This window comes from Lycorma delicatula, chromosome 4 (assembly GCF_047948215.1).
Source record: "Lycorma delicatula isolate Av1 chromosome 4, ASM4794821v1, whole genome shotgun sequence".
Lineage (NCBI taxonomy): Eukaryota > Metazoa > Arthropoda > Insecta > Hemiptera > Fulgoridae > Lycorma > Lycorma delicatula.
This window is the reverse complement of record NC_134458.1, coordinates 115,438,485-115,458,993: the sequence shown is the minus strand read 5'-3', so window position 1 is coordinate 115,458,993 and position 20,509 is coordinate 115,438,485. Positions and strand designations below refer to the sequence as shown.

Here is a 20,509-nt window from a genome sequence, read left to right as displayed (position 1 = left end):
GAATCAAGGATATGAAATCTGTATACAGAATTTAGAGAACAATTTAGTTTCATAAAAATTGGAACTGGTGAAGGATCAACCAATGGAGGCAAATTGAGAAGGAGGACTAAGAAAAGTTAGATTGTTATACAACTGTGGATTATTTCTGACAGCTTTCTTGTACAAAATTCTGTAACTTGAACTTTGTCCTGAAAAAATGAAGCCACTTAATAATAGCTTTATTCATTTTTAAAACCTAGAATTAGAAAAAGAAAAAACATAGATAAATCCATTTTCTTAAAAAAAAAATAAAAATAAATTGTCAGTACACTTAACATGATTATATTAAAAAATATGTATTAAATTACGAAAGCTTATTAAAATTCTATAACACTAAACCCAGTTACTTTAAGTGTAATATGTTTTCATGCGAACAATCACATACTTATTTAACTGTAACTGAACAGACTTTGATTTTATGAGCATACTAGCCTACCAATTGCTAGCACTTTTTCATCTAGTGCCAGTTTTGGATTACGGTTAGGTAATATTTCAAATATAGAAAAAGAAAACTTATTTACAATTATTCATTATCTTGAGAAAGCTCATTGCACTTTCCCAATAGCTGTATAACAGGGGTGCATTGGTGTTGGAATGTCATTCCAATACTGCTTTTTGGGAGAAATAAAAAATTCTCCTTTAACATAAAGTTTGTTTTAACTTAAAGTCAATAAAAAATATAACCTAAATTATAAAAATCAGGCCGCATGAAAATAGTCCTTGGTTTTAGATATCTGAGGGCAAACAAAATAAGTCGCTAAAAATGTAATTTATGAAAAAAAGTTAAAAAGTTGACATGAAAAAGATGTTTTGTTTCTTATCAATGTAAACATTGGAATTAATGTGCATTTTTCATAACATTGCCATGTAGCCAGCCACCTGTGGACCATATTCTTGCAGTCTGCTATAATAAAAAATCAAATGTTCTGGTATTGGAAAATTTACGAGTACACCTCTGCTGTATAATAGATAAAATTAATATTTACTCTATTCCACTGAATTTATATTTTTAATGCTTATGTAAAAAATCTATGTTTTGATTTATGTATGTTATCAGCTGTTTTATTATATCTGTTTGCAAGAAAAATAAGGACACAATATTTTGAATGACAGAGCTAAATATAAAAATAAATGACTGTAATTTAGACTGTTGAGATCTAAACACATGAGAGAGAGAGAGAGAGAGAGAGAGAGAGAGAGAGAGAGAGTGTGTATGTGTGCAAGCATGAATTATCAAAATTTATGAGTTAACAAAATTTGACTTACCCCTAAAAAAGGTGTGTTATAATTCTCAAATATTAAAAATTATAACTAGGAAAGAAACTACATAGTAGTAATTTTTGAAGAGAATTACTGACATACTATTAGGAAATAAATTAAGAACTGGAAAGTGAAACATGCAAACTCTATATTAAAGATGACTGGGATGCAATCAAGAAAAAGACAAGAATGTGTTAAAACCATGCTGTGAGAATATTTCACTATAATACAACAGAGCTAAAGATTATGTTAATTTATTATACAATATCAATTGACAGATATAAATCAAGGAGAGAAATAAAAAACTGCTTGAAAATGAGTCCACTGACAAATATTCATTGCTCCCTGTGCTTTGCATGAAAGGTATAAAGTCGAGTATATATGGGCAACAAAAGTTACATAAAAAGTGTATAAGTACATTATAAGTTATTTCCTTAAACTTATCTATTAATATTTTGTTTATTTAATCAATAATACATAATACTTAAATATTATATATAATTTTAAAACAGCTTACCAAATTCCAATTTGATTTCCTCGAGTGCTTTCAGCTATTCTGCCATCTTCCAGAGGATAATTATGACTAACATATAATAAACTATAATCTTACATAATTAAATTATATATATAAAACAAATGATTGTCATTTTGTTAAAATTGATCAAAAGTTAAAATTTTATGTCTAAGTGACTATGTCTATATTGTAATAGTTTCTCAATTGTTATGTAATAATTAACTATTGAGAAACTATTTGATAACAATACTATAACTTTTGATAAAAAAACTTCTGTTATATAATAGATAAAAATTGAGAAAACTATTACTACAATATGGACGTAGTCACCAAGACTTAAAACTTTAACTTATGACAAATTTTAACAAATAACAAATTGACGATCAATTATATAATTATATATATATATAAAATTTAATTATGTAAGATTATAGTTTTATATATGTTAATCATAATTATACTCTTGAAGATGGCAGAAAAGCTGAAAACACTTGAGGAAATCAAATTTGAATTTGGTAGGCAGTTTTAAAATCATATATAATAGTTATTATACCAAACAGTGCCATATTCAAAAAAACTAAAAAATAATACTTAAATTCAACAGTAATAAATCTTACATGATTTACTAAATTATCAATAACTACATATATATAACATACAAGTCATGTTCCCAAATACATATCACATACTAATTTATCTACTTTCTGTATGACGTTTTAACTGAAATTCTTATTTTCAAGTAATTAAATACATATGTATTTTTTGGAGGGGGGAGAATCATGTAAGTTTTGAATGTACATAAGAACTTTAAACTACCCTAGAGGGGATAAAATGAACTGATTTATAAAACAAATGGGTTTGTTTTGTCCCAAACGTGGGACCTACTACATATTAATCAATAATTTTATCAACTGACCAGCAGCAAAGATGATTTATAATAAATTTTGAAAAATTAGTAAATCAGCTGTTTTAATCAATTATGTCTATGATTAAAGTACAATAAGTTAAAGAATGTAACCAGTAATCTGCCTTTTGATGAGATTAGAATTAGTTAATGCCCAGAGAAAGAGAATTAATAATTATAATAAAAAATGAAATAATTAAAGATAGTTAAAAAATTATATAAAAGATGTTACATAAAAATACCAGTACATGTACACTGTTAAAGCTTTAATAATATATCTTAACAATATCACAAAGAAATATATTATTTGCAAATTACCCCAGTTCTTCATAGTCCTTTGTCAAGCTTTCTTAGGCAACTATTTAAAAAAAAGGCACCATGCCAGTTTTTTCTTAATAAGAAATTTCTCTTTACTGCATGAATAAATATTTTTAATTACGAGGGCTGTCTAGAAAGTAACTTACATTTTAAAATAAAAAAAAGAAATTTTATTATATCCATCTGAAAGGGACAATCTTAAACTATTTTTCTATATAGTTGCCATTTAAACTGAGACACTTATCATAATGATGCACAAGCTTTTCAATTCCTTCTCTGTAGAAATCTGCCGCCTTATTGTTGGCATCCATCTTACATAAAACTTGTGATAACCAAGCTTCCTTGATACATTTTCATGCAGTAAACTTTGTAAAATTTGGGAGAAATGAAGCGAGAGTTCCATAATTGTATTGCGGCAATTTCACAGATTTTATAATTGATTTTCATCGTCAGTTCATCAGTCACAAGGCTAGGGCAACCACTGCAGTCCTCATTATGAACATTTGTGCGGTCATTTTTAAACTGAATGCACCACTCCATCTAAAGCCTTACTCCATCTTCACTCATTATTCCATCTCCGTAGACTTCACAAAGTTGCCGATGAATTTTAATTGGTTTGAGGTTTTTTTACCAGTAAAAATCTAATCAATGAACACAACTCACAATTCATGGGATTTTCTACTGAAGCGCACATTTCAATAATTCACAACGAACAAAGTAGAAAAATCATAGTCTACATGCTATGACAGCTTGATGCGTACTGATTGTAGAAACGTTTTGATGCCAAGATGGGGCTCTATCTCCACTCAAGGCACAAACATAAGTTACTTTCTGGACCGCCCTCATATCTAGTTACAAAGTTACATTATTGTTATAGACTTATAACAGTAAATAAAATAACTGTTACAGTATGGTTGCTAAGATTGTAACTCTGATTAGAAACAGACAAAATTAATTTTAAATGTCTGGTCACTCATAGTTTAGGTATCTTACAAAGTATTTTTTTCTTTACTTTAGCTTAGAGATGAATTGCGTAATTTGTAGTTTTATAATATTTCTGGATTTATTAGTATGAATTGCAATCAGATTATAGCCTATCAGGCCTCTGATTACTTACCTCTTTTGAATAGCCCCCACTGAAATTGGATTAGTACATTACAACAAGATTATTCCAAAACTGACTTCAATTTTGTGGTAATAAAAAAAAAAACCCCTTAAATATATATAAGTTACTTAATTATCTACATTACTTCTCCAATACAATCCCTACCCACATTTAAGAACTTAGGATATGATGATAGCTTTAGCAGACTTCTGTCTGAGGAAATGTGTCACCAAGGTGCTGAGTAAAAATACTTGATATAGAGATGTTAATGTTAAGCTCGAGTTGTTGGGAGATGGTTGAACATTTTCTGTTTTAACTACTCAAGTAAGGCCGTCTATAAACTGTGGAATAAGGTCTTGCAAAAAACACTGACAGCAACCTTCTTTAGATTAACCTGTGAAGCTTCTTCAAAATTTCAAAAAAATTTAACTTCTAAGTTTTATAAATTTTGTGATAAAATCCCTTGCAGTTCCAAATTATTGTTATAATTTTTCAGTTAGATAGAGGCTACTTGAATTTTTTTGTTTTGTCGCCCTTCTGAATTTTTGTTTTTCATTTTTCATAATGCTGTCACTTATGAGGGCTATTTTTTTTCAAGGTCCGATCGGTTTCGAAATAAAAACCCGCGCAAAAATTGGATGAACCTTTGCGCATATGTGTTGCGCATATGTGTTGCGCAGTGTCTTTAGTTTGGCCGTCAATCATGTCGCGTCACTTCGTTTAGTTCTGAACACGCAGCTAGCACGTCAACATGTCTACAACAATAGCATCTCCCGCCAAGTGTGAAGTGCGTGCAGTAATTCGATTTCTTCAAGCTAGGGGTGTAATGCAGCTGAAATTCATCAACGAATAAGTAATGTGTACAGTGAAACTTCAATGAGTGACAGCAAAGTGCGACAATGGTGCAGGAACTTTAAAGCAGGACGTACAAATGTTCATGATGCAGGCGGTCAGGGAAGGAAGTGAGTGTCAACCGATGATCTTGTTGAGCGAGTGGATGAGGCAATTTGAGAAAATCGTCGGTTCACAATTTCTGTATTGAGTGATTCATTTCCTGAAATTTCAAGGTCAGCTCTCTACACCATTGTGATTGACAGACTTCAGTACCACAAAGTGTGTGTGAGATGGGTTCCCAAGATGCTGTCCGACCATCACAAAACAATGAGAATAGCAGCCTCCCTAACGTTTCTCCTCCGCTACCATAATGAAGGAGAAGATTTTTTGAAGAAAATTGTCACAGGGGACGGATACATGGGTCCACTTCAAAACTGAAGAAACAAAAGAACAATCCAAACAGTGGATGCATTCTTATTCTCCCAGTAAACCAAAGAAGTTCAAGCAAACCTTCTCCAACAGAAAGTGTATGACTACTATATTCTGGGACTGGAATGGAGTTCCCTTGGTGGAATTCATGGAATGTGGCATGCCCATCACTGCAGCCCCATACTGCGTGACTCTGCAATGTCTACGAAGGGCAATTCAGAATAAGTGGAGAGGAATGTTGTCATCAGGCATTGTCTTTCTCCATGACAATGCTCGGCCGCACATTGCAGCTGTAACAAAGAAGCTCCTACAGCGTTTTCGTTAGGAAGTGTTTGATCACCCACCAGACAGCCCGGACTTGGCTCCATCCGATTTTCACCTTTGCCCACATGAAACGCTGGCTAGGAGGACAGCATTTTGGCACAGACATCGAGCTGCAGACCAGTGTAGAAACATGGCTGAAAACACAGGTGGCTCCATTCTATGACGAGGGTATTGGAAAGTTGGTACCACGCTACAACAAATGTCTAAATCGGAGTAGCAACTATGTAGAGAAATAGTGTAACTATGTAAGTACTTGTTACAAATAAAAAATTTTTTATTTTCACTGTGGTTTTAATTTTGTGACCGATCGGACCTTGAAAAATAAATAACCCTCCTATAATAACAATAAAAACAGTGCAAGTATCAATTGACTTGATGATACATGCTTGTAAAAATCAAATCAGCTCACATACTTCACAGTCAGGAGGAATGTGACAATGACAGGATCCATATCTTATCAACCAGTATTTTACCACCACTGAATAGAATGGAGTAAATGGAAGTGTGGATACTGTAGGTAGCTTGTCTGCATCTTAAAGTAGTGAGACATCAGTTTATTTTAAATAGCTACTAAGAAGTCCTTGTATTTTATGACCAAAGGTGCTTGTTAAATTGATAAAATTTCCCTTCCTATACAGAATATTTTTTTTTTTAATCTTTCTATTTATATATCTACACCATGTAAACTATAAACATTAGGCTGAATTTCAATGCTTCCTTCTGTTAGTACCTTATTCCATAGGGCAGCCCCCAATTCTGATGTTATTTTATATGTCATAAAGCTACAGTTATTATAAATGTTAGAAAGAGATTGATTTTCATTACTTATGATATAGGAAAATTTTAACACCTCTATAATTATTAAAATTTCATGAAATTATTCTAAAATGTATATTAATTTACAAAAAATGATATGATTGGTAGCAGATCAGTGTCAATTGTCAGAAATAATTTATCAGCATCTTTCCTATAAAATAAAATTCCTCTTTACTTATGATACTTTCAGATCAATTAAGAAACTGAGTAAAAAAAAAAAATATATGTAATTAAAATCACAACAGGTTGGTACAAAAAAAATGTATTTCTTTATAATGGAAAGATAACACATGGATGACCTATATTAGGAATTAAATTCAGGTACAATTGATAAAATATAACATCCTGAGTACTAAATCAATTAATTTTTACAGTTTCAATAAAAAGTGTATATTCTTATATTAATAAATAATAATTATTTTACACAAAAATCATAGATGTAAATTATAATTATTTAGAAATATCTTAATAAATATCATAAAAACAAATTATACATCAATGTGCTAAATCAAAGCAATACTTTAAAAATATAATAAATAATATAAAGATTATATAATCAAAGTAACTATATATATTATCCCAAATACATTTACCATTAATGATGAGAGATAAATCTATGTACTATGTGAAAAATGCAAAGCCTGATAAAAATTCAAGACTAGAACTTTCTGGATGAAGGCAGAGATGCCAGCATTCCATCATGACGGTCAGAGAATTTGCATATATATACATGCATATTCTCTGTGTATAGCACAGAGAATACACACACAACTATCACTTACAAATTTAGACTTTTATGATTATTACCAGCAAAAATTTAATTGTTAGCTTCAGCTAACAATACTGTGTTAAGGATAGTTGTTCTAAGAATGAGTAAGACCAACTACTGCAAGTTAGGTTACAAGTGGTTATAAGACAGCATAATTACAATAAATCCTAAAATGTTTTCTTTATGTAAAAAAAAAACACAGTTCATACTTTAACGTAAAATCTCAGTTCCTATTAATCTTGAAAAAAAAAATTGTAAAATGTAAATATCATAAATAAAAATGTGGGGTGAAAATCATTATCCAATGAATGATTTATCTTGACCAACATGTATGTTCAAAATATTTTTTAATACGTTATTAAACGCATTGTGGAACACTGACTCAAATAATTTTATACAGTTAGTAATCTGAATCTATTTCTTTAAAGTAAATATAAATACTTATTTAGTTCCTCACGTTTAATTGGATTAACACCTGCAAAAGTCAATAGATGTGAGGCCTGGTGATTTTGATGGTATTTCTATGAAATCCTGTTGTACACCAAAGTGTTCATTTATGAATTCATGCACAGTAATGTTGGAAATACAAATTTTTTAAATTCATTTGTAATTGATTAACAGTAAAATAACCCAGCAGTGCCAGCCAGATATTTCTGTCCTATGAATGTTACCTTCAAATATTCTTTTCTGGATAACAGAAAGTACAATACTGGACTGCATAATTTAAAGGTTGCTTCATCAAAATAAAAAAATTTTGAGGATTTTGTTCAACTTAATTTAACACTTATTTGAAACGATACACTATGGTAGTATCATACACACAAAAGACTATACAATAACCACAGTAGGTAACGTTTAAATTTTTGTTTCTGTAGACTTTTTTAAACTGAATGTATGAACTTGCTTATTCGATAGTAAGTCTCCTTATTGGTTGTTTTTTTTTTAACTTTGAATAACTGCCTGTAAAACTGTTAATTTGTTTTCCTCACTTATTTTGTTTTACCTTGTTCTTAAGCAGCCTATAACAGAATCATATTTTTCAAAATGCTTGCTTAAGTTGTGGAGTGCCTGACAAGTTGGAGGAACTGACTGAAAGTGTTTAGTCTACTTGTTAATTATTACATTAAAATCATTTAAGTACAAAGTTAAAACAAAATTCTTCTTATGTTAACATTTTACAATGAATTACAACAGAACATATAAACTGCAAATGCATTGTAATAAGTTGTTGTAATGGGATGCAACATATTCTAATCATAAATTTAATTAGTAAAAATGTACAAGCAAAAATAATATAAAAAATACAATTTAATAACAATTTTAAAGGACTCCAGTTTTAACATTTCAGGGAAAAATCTTTGATATATAATGTTAAAATGTTTTTATGTCTTATGTTGATATACATAAGACAAACACAATGTCATAAATTTACATAAGTATGTCATTTTTTCAATTTTTTTTACTTACAATGGGTGAACAGGAACCAGGGATATACTGATTTAAATAGAAATAAGTTGATTAATACTAATTAAAAGATGGATGCGTAATTCAATTTGAATTCCGGTGAATCTTTGCATTTATAATTCAATGTTTATTCTCATCCTCATCATAAAAAAATAATTAATCAATTTATAATGAGTTGAATAAATAAATACCAGATAGTAAAAGTATTATAACATTTCAATAAGTACTTGACCAAAATTTCTATATTGATTGTTTATTTAACAAAAATCATCTGTTTATTTATAAATTATTAATAATTACTTCTATTTTTCACTAACACTAATAGCTAATCTACCAAATCATGAACCTGGATAAAACCTAGAGCAGAATTTAAATTTATGATAAATTTAAAAAAAAACATGATCATACCCACTTTCTTATTACATGCACATAAGTTTTTAATGAAAGTCCATAAGAACTGTACTGTACTAATGTTAAGAGGGTAATCAGAAAGTGTAATGATATGTGTATGTGTGTGTATTTGTTAGTCATCTACATATCCAGCAGAAAGAGGGGGGGGGGGGTATTACCAAGCTGTTTGGATAATATAGTACAAGAATGCTTTGACAATATTTTTTATAAATGCTTTAACATAGCTACAGCTAACCTATTCTTAGATTTGTTTAATTTCATATAAACAAATTTGTTTACAAGTAAAATTAAAATACCTAACCTGTTATGGTATTTTATTTTATTTTTTAACAAATAAAACAACTGTGTTTCTGATAATTAATTTTTAAATAAATAAAAATATATTTTAAACAATAATCAAATAAATATAAAAAAGTTATAATAAGCGTGAATTAATCACAATTAAACAGAATGGAATGCAACAAACTGTTAACTGAGAAAACTAAATGAAAGTAGCACAATATTTACAATGAAAGAAATTCCCTTTCATAGTCCATGAACATAAGGAAAAACAAGAATTCATTCAACTGCATCATAAAATGTGATATCATCTCATAATTAATATATATTAAATAACTTAACATAAAAATCTAATGGACCTTTTCTTCCAATGGCCTTTCACAGCTTATTGGTTCCTTACCCAGTAGAGTATCTGATATTATTGTTGCCAACAGCACCATACTTAAGAATATTAGGTGTGTAATTGAATAATACATTTCAGTTTTGTTATATTTGTTCATTAAACTCCTCTTTTTTATTGTTAATTTTAACTTGGGCCACTGCAAGGGTTGTTGTTTAGACTTTTACGAAATCTATGTTTCATCACCAGTTATGATGCAGGTAAATAATCTGTCTTCCTCTCTCTCTCTCGCTCTCTCTCGATCCAAATGTGCATATGTAGATGTCATCCTCTGATTTTTGTGAATTTCCTGGCCAAAACTTTCCTGGGCCTATCTTGCACACAGTTTATAATAGCCTAGTCTTGAAGAAACCAATCTGTACGCTGTACTCCACAAAATTTATAGAAATTTTGTTGCAAGAACACTAATTGTAAAGAATCAGAATTTCAAACTTTTGTATTTAGTTGTTAATAAAAACCATCTTTTTAAACATTAGGCCTTCTATGCATCTCTTTATTGTGAAGAAATAACATACTGAACTCATGACACCACTGCCTTATCTTTCTTTTACTCACAGCTGTAAGCTCATAAATTTCACACAGTTTATATTGAATTCCAATTTTAACTGGATTTTAAAACAGATGGGATTGTTTATTATCAAAACCATCATTAATTACTGCCAATGGTAAATAAATCAACAACAGATTGCTGAAAAGATGCTAGATAATTAAGCTACTGTGTATGTGATTGTCTTATAGCCAACCACTTTTTATAATTAACTCGTCCTAAATTTTTGAAAAAAGCTTCATAATTGGACCAAAAAGTGGTAGAAAGGCTTATAAGGAAAATATAGAGCATAATAAATAACTTTATTTATTTCATGTTACTTTATTTTACTTTTAAGTTTAAAAATTCTCAAATAAATCATCATATAATGTAAAAAATCAAGAAAAATATATTCATATATCTATTAAAAGGCTAAACTCAATAAGCATCAAGGTTAAGGATTCTTTTTTATACCTACTAGAAAGGAAATGGAGCCTATATAAAAGTCCATAAGTAGAACCATCACACTTAACTAAAGATTTATCAAGGATGTAGTAACTATGGTCCCCACAGTCACATAATGAATCCATTTGGCATGTAACCAAAATCCACAGAACATCTTAAGGAAGAAAGGACCAAGGTTAAGGGAACAGATATTAAGTATGAAAACAACTGTTTACCAAAAACAGAATTATAAGACAAGCCAAAGAAACACACCTAAAAGCGAAATTCCTTCAGAAGCAATATCCAGTCTGCCCAGAACTGATCAAAAGACCTGGGCTATCTCTATGTAGGATAAAAAAAATAAATTTTCCTTCTAATACTAAACAGCTACCTGAAAATATCCTCAAGCTTTTGTAAGAAAAAACCCTCACCCATTCCAAGCAATTACGAGATGTGTAGAAGTATCCAACTTAACCAAAAGCCATTCAACCAGATTCCCTCTGAAGAGAAAATCAAGATTAATGTGAAAGTACTACTCCATTATCTCAGTGAATGGTTAACTCAACTTTTATTAATCCTCTACTGGTTTTAAGAAAGGATTTGGCTCTAAAAATACCACCAAACCCCTTTTCTTAACAAATTAATTTGCAATTTTTTATTAAAAAAATAAAATAAATCTTACAATAATTTTATTTATCATTTAAAATAAAAAATAAAAATAAACATAGTTTAATGTAAATAAACTTTATAAAGATGTTATAAATAGAAATGTAACTAATAAATAAAATACTGACAAACACAGAATAGCACATTACAAATTAAGGATGCATAATGTCTAACTGGTACAAATTTGTGAACAATCAGTGACGTAACATGGCTGTATTGCAAAAACCTAAGCTCAGATGTGACTGCTAATTTAACACCTCAAAGCTGTGATTAACTAAGAAACCAATATCTATATTAAATTCTGGGTTTGAATTCCAGTCAGGTTTGGCATATTTTGCATTCTACAAAATTCATGTGTCACAAGCAAATGTAATCAAACAGTTATCCTGTAGTTGTTAAATTAAAATAGATTAAAGGAGATTTTTTATTTTAATCAACAAAAGACAAAGATAGGATTAAGAGAAAAAACACAAAATTACAACAAAAAAAAACTGAACTTAAACTGAAACGAATCAAAATGGGAATGAAAAGAATAAAAATAAACTGAGACAAATAAAAATACTGTTGTACAAGCCAACTAATATTCTGATAGCAATCGAATAGCTTTGAAAATATGAACAATTTATCTACTTTGGTTACATCATTACTAAGATACCTTTAATGATGTATGTTAGTTTGAACTTTTGCCACAATGCTACATAAGATACACAACTGGTGAGAATGTGATCAACCATTACATGAGTTCCTAGTTAGCATACTGGAGCATACCCAAAAGTCATGAGAAATCAATGTTTTAATTTAATGTTAACTACGAGTAACTAACAAAGGATTATTTCTTACATTATATTGTCTTAAATATACGAATAATTTTTTTTTAATAGCCAGTCACTCGCAACAATGAAAATAAAATAAAAAAACTTAACTTAAAAGTTGCTAAAAACTAAAAAAAAATACAATTGTTCTAATTCCTTTTTAAATGGTGCTGATTTCTAAAATGAATTTTTTTTAATATAATTTTTTAAGTTTTTATTGCAATTTTTATAATGATTGAATGAACAATTTTAAAAGAATGAATATCTTTTAAGTTTATTTTATTAAGATATTCAGTTTCTATACCTTTTTAAGGACTTGAAATGCTAAAATATAATGCTCTTTAATTTGGGAGAATTCAATAATGTCTGGAACTATAAAAGAATACCAGCCTTCAGAATATTCTGAATACTACACATAAAATAATTTCCAAAACCATTAACACTTAATTAGAATATAAATTTGAAATACAAACAATACACATTTCCCAAATTCCATTAATTTTTCCTTCTGTTCAAAGACCATAAATAACAAAACAAATACAATAATTATTATCTTCCTGCAGATTGTACAACTTATGGTTAATAGATCCAATAATAAAAAAATATAACAGTATAACAATAACAATAATAACATATAACAACAATAACAAAAAGTAATAATAATATACAGTTACTATAAACAAAATGATAGCTGAATATTTATACAAGTACATACATAATTCATAATATGCAAACATATATATATACACACAATGATAATAAATAATAAAGACTAGGTTAGGTTAAGTTATTGAGTTACATACTGTTGGGTGCAATATATGACTAGCAACTAAGTACCATCACTATCTTCTTCTTGTAATAAAAGATTATCCCTTGATGGTGCAGGACCTTGTGTTAAAATCTGTTTAGCTGAAGAACGTTTTTTACGACCAGTAAAAACTCTTGCCAATTGTGAAAATTTCTTACGTGACACTGAAAACAAATATAAATATCACAAACTCCTCAAATACTGGATGTTAATGACAGAATGAATGTTACAGAAATATAATATAATAGATGTAATATTACTGGAAAGAAAAACTAAGGATGGAATGGCATAAATTTTAGAACATTAAGATAAGCAATTATGACTACATGACAAGAATAAAAACGCAAAATATGCATATTTATGTAATTTAATGACAATATCAAAGTACAGTAGACAGACATTTAAAAATAAATTAATAAAAGGAGAAAGAATATAAAAAATCATAGTAATGAATAGAGGAACAAAAGGTTAATTCATAACAATGATTACACATGAAGTGGAAGTAACAAATTACAGAAAATTTCTCTAATGCAATAATTAACACTTTGAAGAAAATATTCCTGAAATATATACATCTTAGGTAAATAGTTATATTAGGATTTTTAGATAAAATATAACTGAGCATCTTGGCATCATGGACATCACAAAGATTATTCAGCGGCATCATAGTCACAAACAAAGATAAACTCTTATTTTATACAAGTTATTGTGACATAGCTTCTTAACATTTCAATTATGCACACAGTATAAATTTTATGTTCTGAGATCAGTATTTCTTCCTTTCTAGTTTCACATTTTTATCCTTTAGTAGCAATAATAATATGACTTCAAATTTAATATTTTATCTGGAAAATTCATATTATAAGCATTCAATTGTTAATTTGTACCCCATTCTTCTTAACACAGATGCTCCTTATGTTCAGAAACATATTTCTAAACATGTCTGCAGGGTTGATATACCAGCCAATTGCATATTTCGTGATCGTTCTGAAATACTCCAGCTTTATTATGTTTTAAATATTCCAGGGAATTCCAGCATTGTATACAAAACCCAGTTTAGCAGATTATCTTCATCCAGCTTAGTAACAGAAAAATACAGAAAATAGAGAACTATAAAAAATTATTTATTTATTTAGATTTCTGATGTAATTTAGATGTACTATTTACTGTCTTCTTTGGCAAAATAGTTCAAGCTTCAGTAGAAATATCAGTAGTAACATTCTAATTCAGTTCAACAAGCATTAAAATAGCACAAAAACACATTGAAATCATTTCAGTGAGTTAAAATTTTTATATTTAAAAAAAAAAATTGTTTCTCTAACTTATCATATAAATGAAGTTCATTAATTTGGTATAAAAATGAACTTTATTATATGAATAAAGTCATATTTATTATTAAATACAATTTTTATTTTAATTTATGTGCAGTTTAAGACTTGTACACATTTATATTTTATACTATACAATGACAAATATTTTGATTCTTTATACATACATATTAACTAACTGTATGTGGGTATTTTACCCATAATAAACTATTATATAAAATGAAAATACGTGTAAATGGGTCAGTAATATAAATACCTCACAGAACAAAACTTAGGTCTTGGCTTAACTTAAAAACAGCAGAACATTTGATCACTTAAAGGAAGCTTTCATTAAAAGAGAAATCTCTTTAATTAAATCTGTTACGCTAAAGGGTAACAATAATAATTTAAATTGGGAGTAGAATAGAATATAGCAACATTGTGCAATCTGAAAACTGCTACACTTGGAGCATTACAGTAATAGTTTCTTACAAAATCAACAGACATGAATTTAGGCTAAAATATCAATAATCAACATAATTTTAAAAAGTGATTTGTATAAGTAACTAATTATTGTACAGGGTCATTCACAGGAACCGGATGTTTTTGAAGTGGGTTGTACTCGGGCGTTCGTGGTGGGAGGGGCACGTGGCTGGTGTCTGACGTTTCCTTTGTTCATAGCATTTACATTTTAGTCGTTGAGATGGAGCCGTGGACGCTAGACCAATGCCTGTACGCATATGACAGTTTTGTGCGAGATGCCGAATCCGTAACTGCTGTTCAGCGAGATTTCCGCCGTCAGTTTAATATCCATCGTAATGCAAGTGTCCCTTCTCATAACACAATATTGCGATGGGTAAACAACCTTCGAACAAGTGGTTCAATATTGAAGAAAAACCAACCGGGTCCCTGATGAACTGCTAGCATTCAGGAGAACATCGAACGAGTAAGGGAAGCCATTGTCAGAAGCCCACGCCGCTCTATTCAGAGGCATTCAGCAGCGCTTCAAATGAGCACAAGTACGGTAAGATGAATTCTGCATACAGACCTGCATTTCCATCCTTACAAGACAGCCGTCGTGCAGCAGTTAAACGAGCAAGATTTCACGCAGCGATTACAATTTTGTCGACAAATGCTTACCATTTTAGAAGAAAATGAAAATTTATTATTGTTAATGAGTGACGAAGCCCATTTTCATCTGAATGGCTTCGTCAAAAAACAGAATTGCTGGTATTGGGCAGAAAGAAACCCACATCAGCTTCATGAGAGACCACTTCATAGCCCAAAGGTGACGGTCTGGTGTGGAATAGGAAAGGTTGGTGTTATTGGACCATATTTTTTTGAAGAAAATGACGCTGCCGTAACTGTAACAGCTGATCGTTACATTGGGATGTTGAATAAGTTTTTCATCCCTGAGTTACGAAACCGGGGAATCGATTTTCAAAGTGTGTTATTCCAGCAGGATGGAGCTACAGACCACACAGCGAGGGCAACAATGGCCGTTCTCCATAACTTGTTTCCGGGACAGATCGTTTCCAGATTCGGCGACATTCCTTGGCCCCCCTCGGCCCCCCGACTTAAGTAGTTGTGATTTTTTTCTGTGGGGGTTTCTGAAATCGCGTGTACAGCAATAAACCGCGTACATTGGAGGACCTAAAGATCGCAATTCGTCATCACGTCACCCAGATTGATGTAGACATGCTGCAAAGAATTGAGGCCAGTTACCGTGAAAGGCTACAACAATGTATTGCCCAAAATGGACATCACTTGCCAGACATAATTTTTCGTTCATGAGTAAGTAACAAATGCTTTGATTTAACAAGTGTTTCAGTACCAATAAAACTTTTTTAAAGTAAATATTCAATTTTTTATGATTATTTTAAAAACATCCGGTTCCCGTGAATGACCCTGTATAAGTAATTTGGTTGTAATAGTTGGATGTAATTGATATGTATTGGAGAGTAATGTAGAAACAATATTACTTAAAATTAAAAAAAATAATAAACAGCAATCTTACTTTTTCCCATATTTCTTAGTCTTTCTTTAAATACAGCATCATCATCCGTAGATCTGCTCTGTGGAAAACTTGACAATCTTTCTTCAGGTGGACTGTCTACAAAAATAATTAATTTCAAGAATCTTGTTGCAAATGTAGATTTAGTAATTCATACAATACATATATCTATTGTTTATGAAAGAAAAATGTTACAATGAAAAAGTAATATTTTCTTTTTAAAATTATATAGCCATTAATTAAACCCTAACTACCAAAGTATACTTTTAATAGAGAAATAAAAAATTATTAATAATAATGAATCTTGTAGAATCATACATAAATATCAGCATAAATATAATAACAAAAAATGAAAAACTACAATAACTTTCACAATAGTCTTTAAATATGTACTGCATGGAAAGTAAAAAAAGACAATTGTAAAACTAGATCTTTTAAGAATGAATTAAGTAAATTATACGAGGTGTGTTCAAAAAGTAACAAGAATTTTTGTTTTGGAAAAATTTTTTTTTATTAATCTAAAATTAATGTTATCCCCTTCAAAATAGTCCCCCATTAGATATTATATGCTTATGCCAGCACCTTTTCCAATCCCCGAAACTCAAATCTTTGGAACAGTGTTTAGCTCTTTCAGCTATTTGCTTTTACTCCCATCTATGCTTGTAAAATGACGCCCCTTTAAGGTTCTCTTTCTTTATTTTTGGGAATAGCAAAAAGTCATATGGGGTCATGTCTGGTGAATATGGCGGCTGGGGTATCATTACAGTGTTGTTTTTGGCTAAAAATTAACGAACAAGCAATAAAGTGTAAAGGAGGCACATTATTGTGGTGCAAAATCCATGAATTGTTTTGCCACAAATCTGGGCGCTTTTTTCAGATTGCTTCACGCAAACGATGTTGAACGTGTAGGTAATACTCCTTGTTGATCATCTGACCTTGTGGCAAGAACTCATAATGCACTATGCCGTTAAAATCAAAGAACACATTGAAACGTTCACATTCAATCGTACTTGTTGAGATTTTTTGTCTTGGTGATACAGAATGCCTTCACTGGGACGATTAAGCCTTAGTTTAGACATCATATCCATAAACCCATGTTTCATCACCTATTATGACATGTTTCAGTAGTTCTGCATCACTGCTGACTTCATTTACCAACTCCTGAGCAACTTCCATTTGCCACTGTTTTTGTTCAAAATTCAACAATTTTGGAACAAATTTTGCTGTCACATGTTTCATACCCAAAACACCCAAAAAAATTTCATGGCATGAGCCAATTGATATCCCAACATCATCAGCGACTTCTCTGATTGTAATTTGGCAATCATTCATAATCATTTCTTTCATTTTCTCCACGTTTTCATCAGCTGTTGATGTGCTGGGGCAATCATCATCTTCAATGTCTTCACGACCTTCTTGGAAACGCTTTTACCACTCATAAACCCTTGCTTTACTCACAGCAGACTCACCAAAAATAATATTTAACAGTTTTAAAAGATTGCTACCTACACTTTATTTCATTCTTATAGCAAAATTTAATACAAATTCTCTCATCCATTATTTATACAAATAAAAAATCGCCATTTGTATCAAAACACATGTTATCCTTTTGACAGCTGACAACAGACTAAACATCCAATATGGCTAAAAATGTACAGATACTTTTCAGACATGTTTACCAATACAACAACAAAAAAAAATCCCAAGAATCGGATTAATACAACCCGCAAAATTTAAAAATTCTCATTACTTTTTGAACACACCTCATATATGAATACTATTTTTAGAAAGTAAAGAACAAACATAATACATAGTGCTGATACAGGTGATTTCTCCTGAGTACAAAATTAATTAATTACTTATTGTATTAGATCACTGCAAACCAAGTTTTATGATTTGCAAACACACTGTTACTGTTTTCCTGAACATTTAAAATGTGAGAAAGAAATATAAGATGCTATCAAATATGAAATTTAGTTTGATATAATAATTAAGAACAAGAACAATTTAACGTCCTCAGATTTTGTCTTTCCAATATGAGACTGTGATATCTTGGGTTTAGAAAGAATTGTTGGGTTCCTTGACAACTATCTCATTAAGATAAAATATATAGAAATGGGAGCAATCCTGACATTTCTCAATCAACATAAGTGAGAGATTATGGAGTTTTTATTTATATTGTTATTGATTATGAAATATTAATCTGTTATAAAACTATTGAATAAAAATGTTAATTAATACAGCGAAATGCATTTTCTTTGGCACTGATTAAAATCAAGCATATTCTGAGCACATGGAAAGTAATAGCAAGTACATACTCAATGACTTGCTACTTACTTGGCAAAGTAAAGTCATAATCAATTAACACTTACTGTAAAACAGCAACTAACAAAAAAATGACATGGCCTATTGTAAAGCAACATTATTTTGTTAATAATACAGCAGTTTCCCTACACTTGGCTATAAAAAACTTGTTGGAGATATTTGAAAATAAAATTTTAACCATACTTCCAGTAATTTTTATTTACTGCCTAAATTAAAGAAATCTAACACCACAGCTGGATCGTAGGCAATGATAAGGTCAAAAATGCTGTTACTGAACTGCTGACAAAACTAGTGAAAATTTGTAAAATTTTGGAACAGTCATCTAGCAATGTAGCATTTTTATATTTAAATGATGAAACGAAAAATAAAGAGTTTCTTAAGTACCAAATGAATATTTAAAAAGTTATTATTTATTTTTAATTTATCAAATCCAACTTCTTTATTTCAGAATGAACCTCATCATTACATTTTCATCACTTAAGAAATAAATTATTAATTCAATAAAACTATGTTTTAATAGTTTACTAATTTTAAATTAATGAAATAATTCCAGCTGTTTTATTTAGGGTGTTCGATTTATGTGTAATGCTTGGAAACTTTATAATTTAAATATTATATTATGAAAGAATAGAATTTTTAAATTAAAATAGATACAACATAAACTTAGCCTATCACTCATACATTTCTAACTAAACCAATCAACAGCAGTATGATCATCCCTTTTATGTGAACATAATTGCTGTAGTTAATGAGTGTCCAGATAGACAGTGTTTACTGTACTCAAGTAAATATCTAAAATTGTATCTGACAGAGCTGAAATATGCGCAGAAAAAGTATAAATTTTAAAGTGAAATAAAAATTATCTTTCTCTGATTAGTACGGTATAGGCTAACTTTTTTAAAACTCCATTTTATAAATAAATAATTCATTTGCAGTTATAAACAAACTAAATAGGTAGATTAAATATAATTAAATGTAAAATTATCTTGCTGTTTAAATGTAAAAAAAAATGAAATTGATGAAAATTAGAAGATTTAGTTACAAGAAAAAAAAAGCTGATAACAAAGTTGTAATACTTTCCTGGTGTTGGTTATTTATTCTTATATAATGGTAAAATAATTATACATGAAAAAATTATTCGAAGATTTCTTTTTTTTTGGCATGACGGCCAATTTATGATTAGATGAAAAAAAAATTAAGAAGATGAAGTTTCATTGTAAAATTATTATTATATGTTTAAACAAAAAAAGTTTTGAAAAATTAAAAAAAATACCAATATTTTTAAATTTTGATCGGCTCCCCAACTCCCAATATATTGTCCCCAAATTATTATTTTTTGCGTGCTTGCACTATTACTAAGCTTAGGAAGACATTAAAAAAATTTGGTTAAAAAAATTTACAAAATAAAAAGATAGCATTTGCAATTTTTGAGGAAGGGGGAATTTTGGGGTAATTTTTTTTTAAAAAAGGTATGATAAACATGTACACATTTACTGAGCTTAATATGAAGTGGGGTTATGTTTGCCAAATTAACCCCCAAAAAAAGCCCCTCTACCCACTGGAGATATTGACCCAACAATTTTATCAACAAACTGGCTCGTATACAGAAGTCTCTTAACAAGATTTCATCAAAATTGGTATATCCAGTCAAAAGTTAAGTATCAACACACATACATAAGAACATACCTCCTTATTTGTTTCTTGGGGTTCCTGGGTCACAAAAAGTCAAGAAATGCAAAAA

The 20,509-nt window shown here is 29.7% G+C and overlaps 1 protein-coding gene across 2 annotated transcripts in view; it reads right to left on the bottom strand.

Moving 5' to 3' along the window:
• Positions 1 to 6,787: 6,787 nt before the first annotated feature.
• LOC142323783 (CUE domain-containing protein 1) overlaps positions 6,788 to 20,509 on the bottom strand; it is a 29,294-nt gene continuing 15,572 nt past the window's right edge. For both annotated transcript variants that reach the window (XM_075363987.1, XM_075363988.1), the window contains exons 6-7: positions 16,447 to 16,542; positions 6,788 to 13,286 (exon numbers count right to left, since the gene is read on the bottom strand). In XM_075363987.1, coding sequence (XP_075220102.1) covers positions 13,144 to 13,286; positions 16,447 to 16,542 — 239 coding nt within the window. In that variant the 3' untranslated portion in view covers positions 6,788 to 13,143. The remainder of the gene's footprint in view (positions 13,287 to 16,446; positions 16,543 to 20,509) is intronic.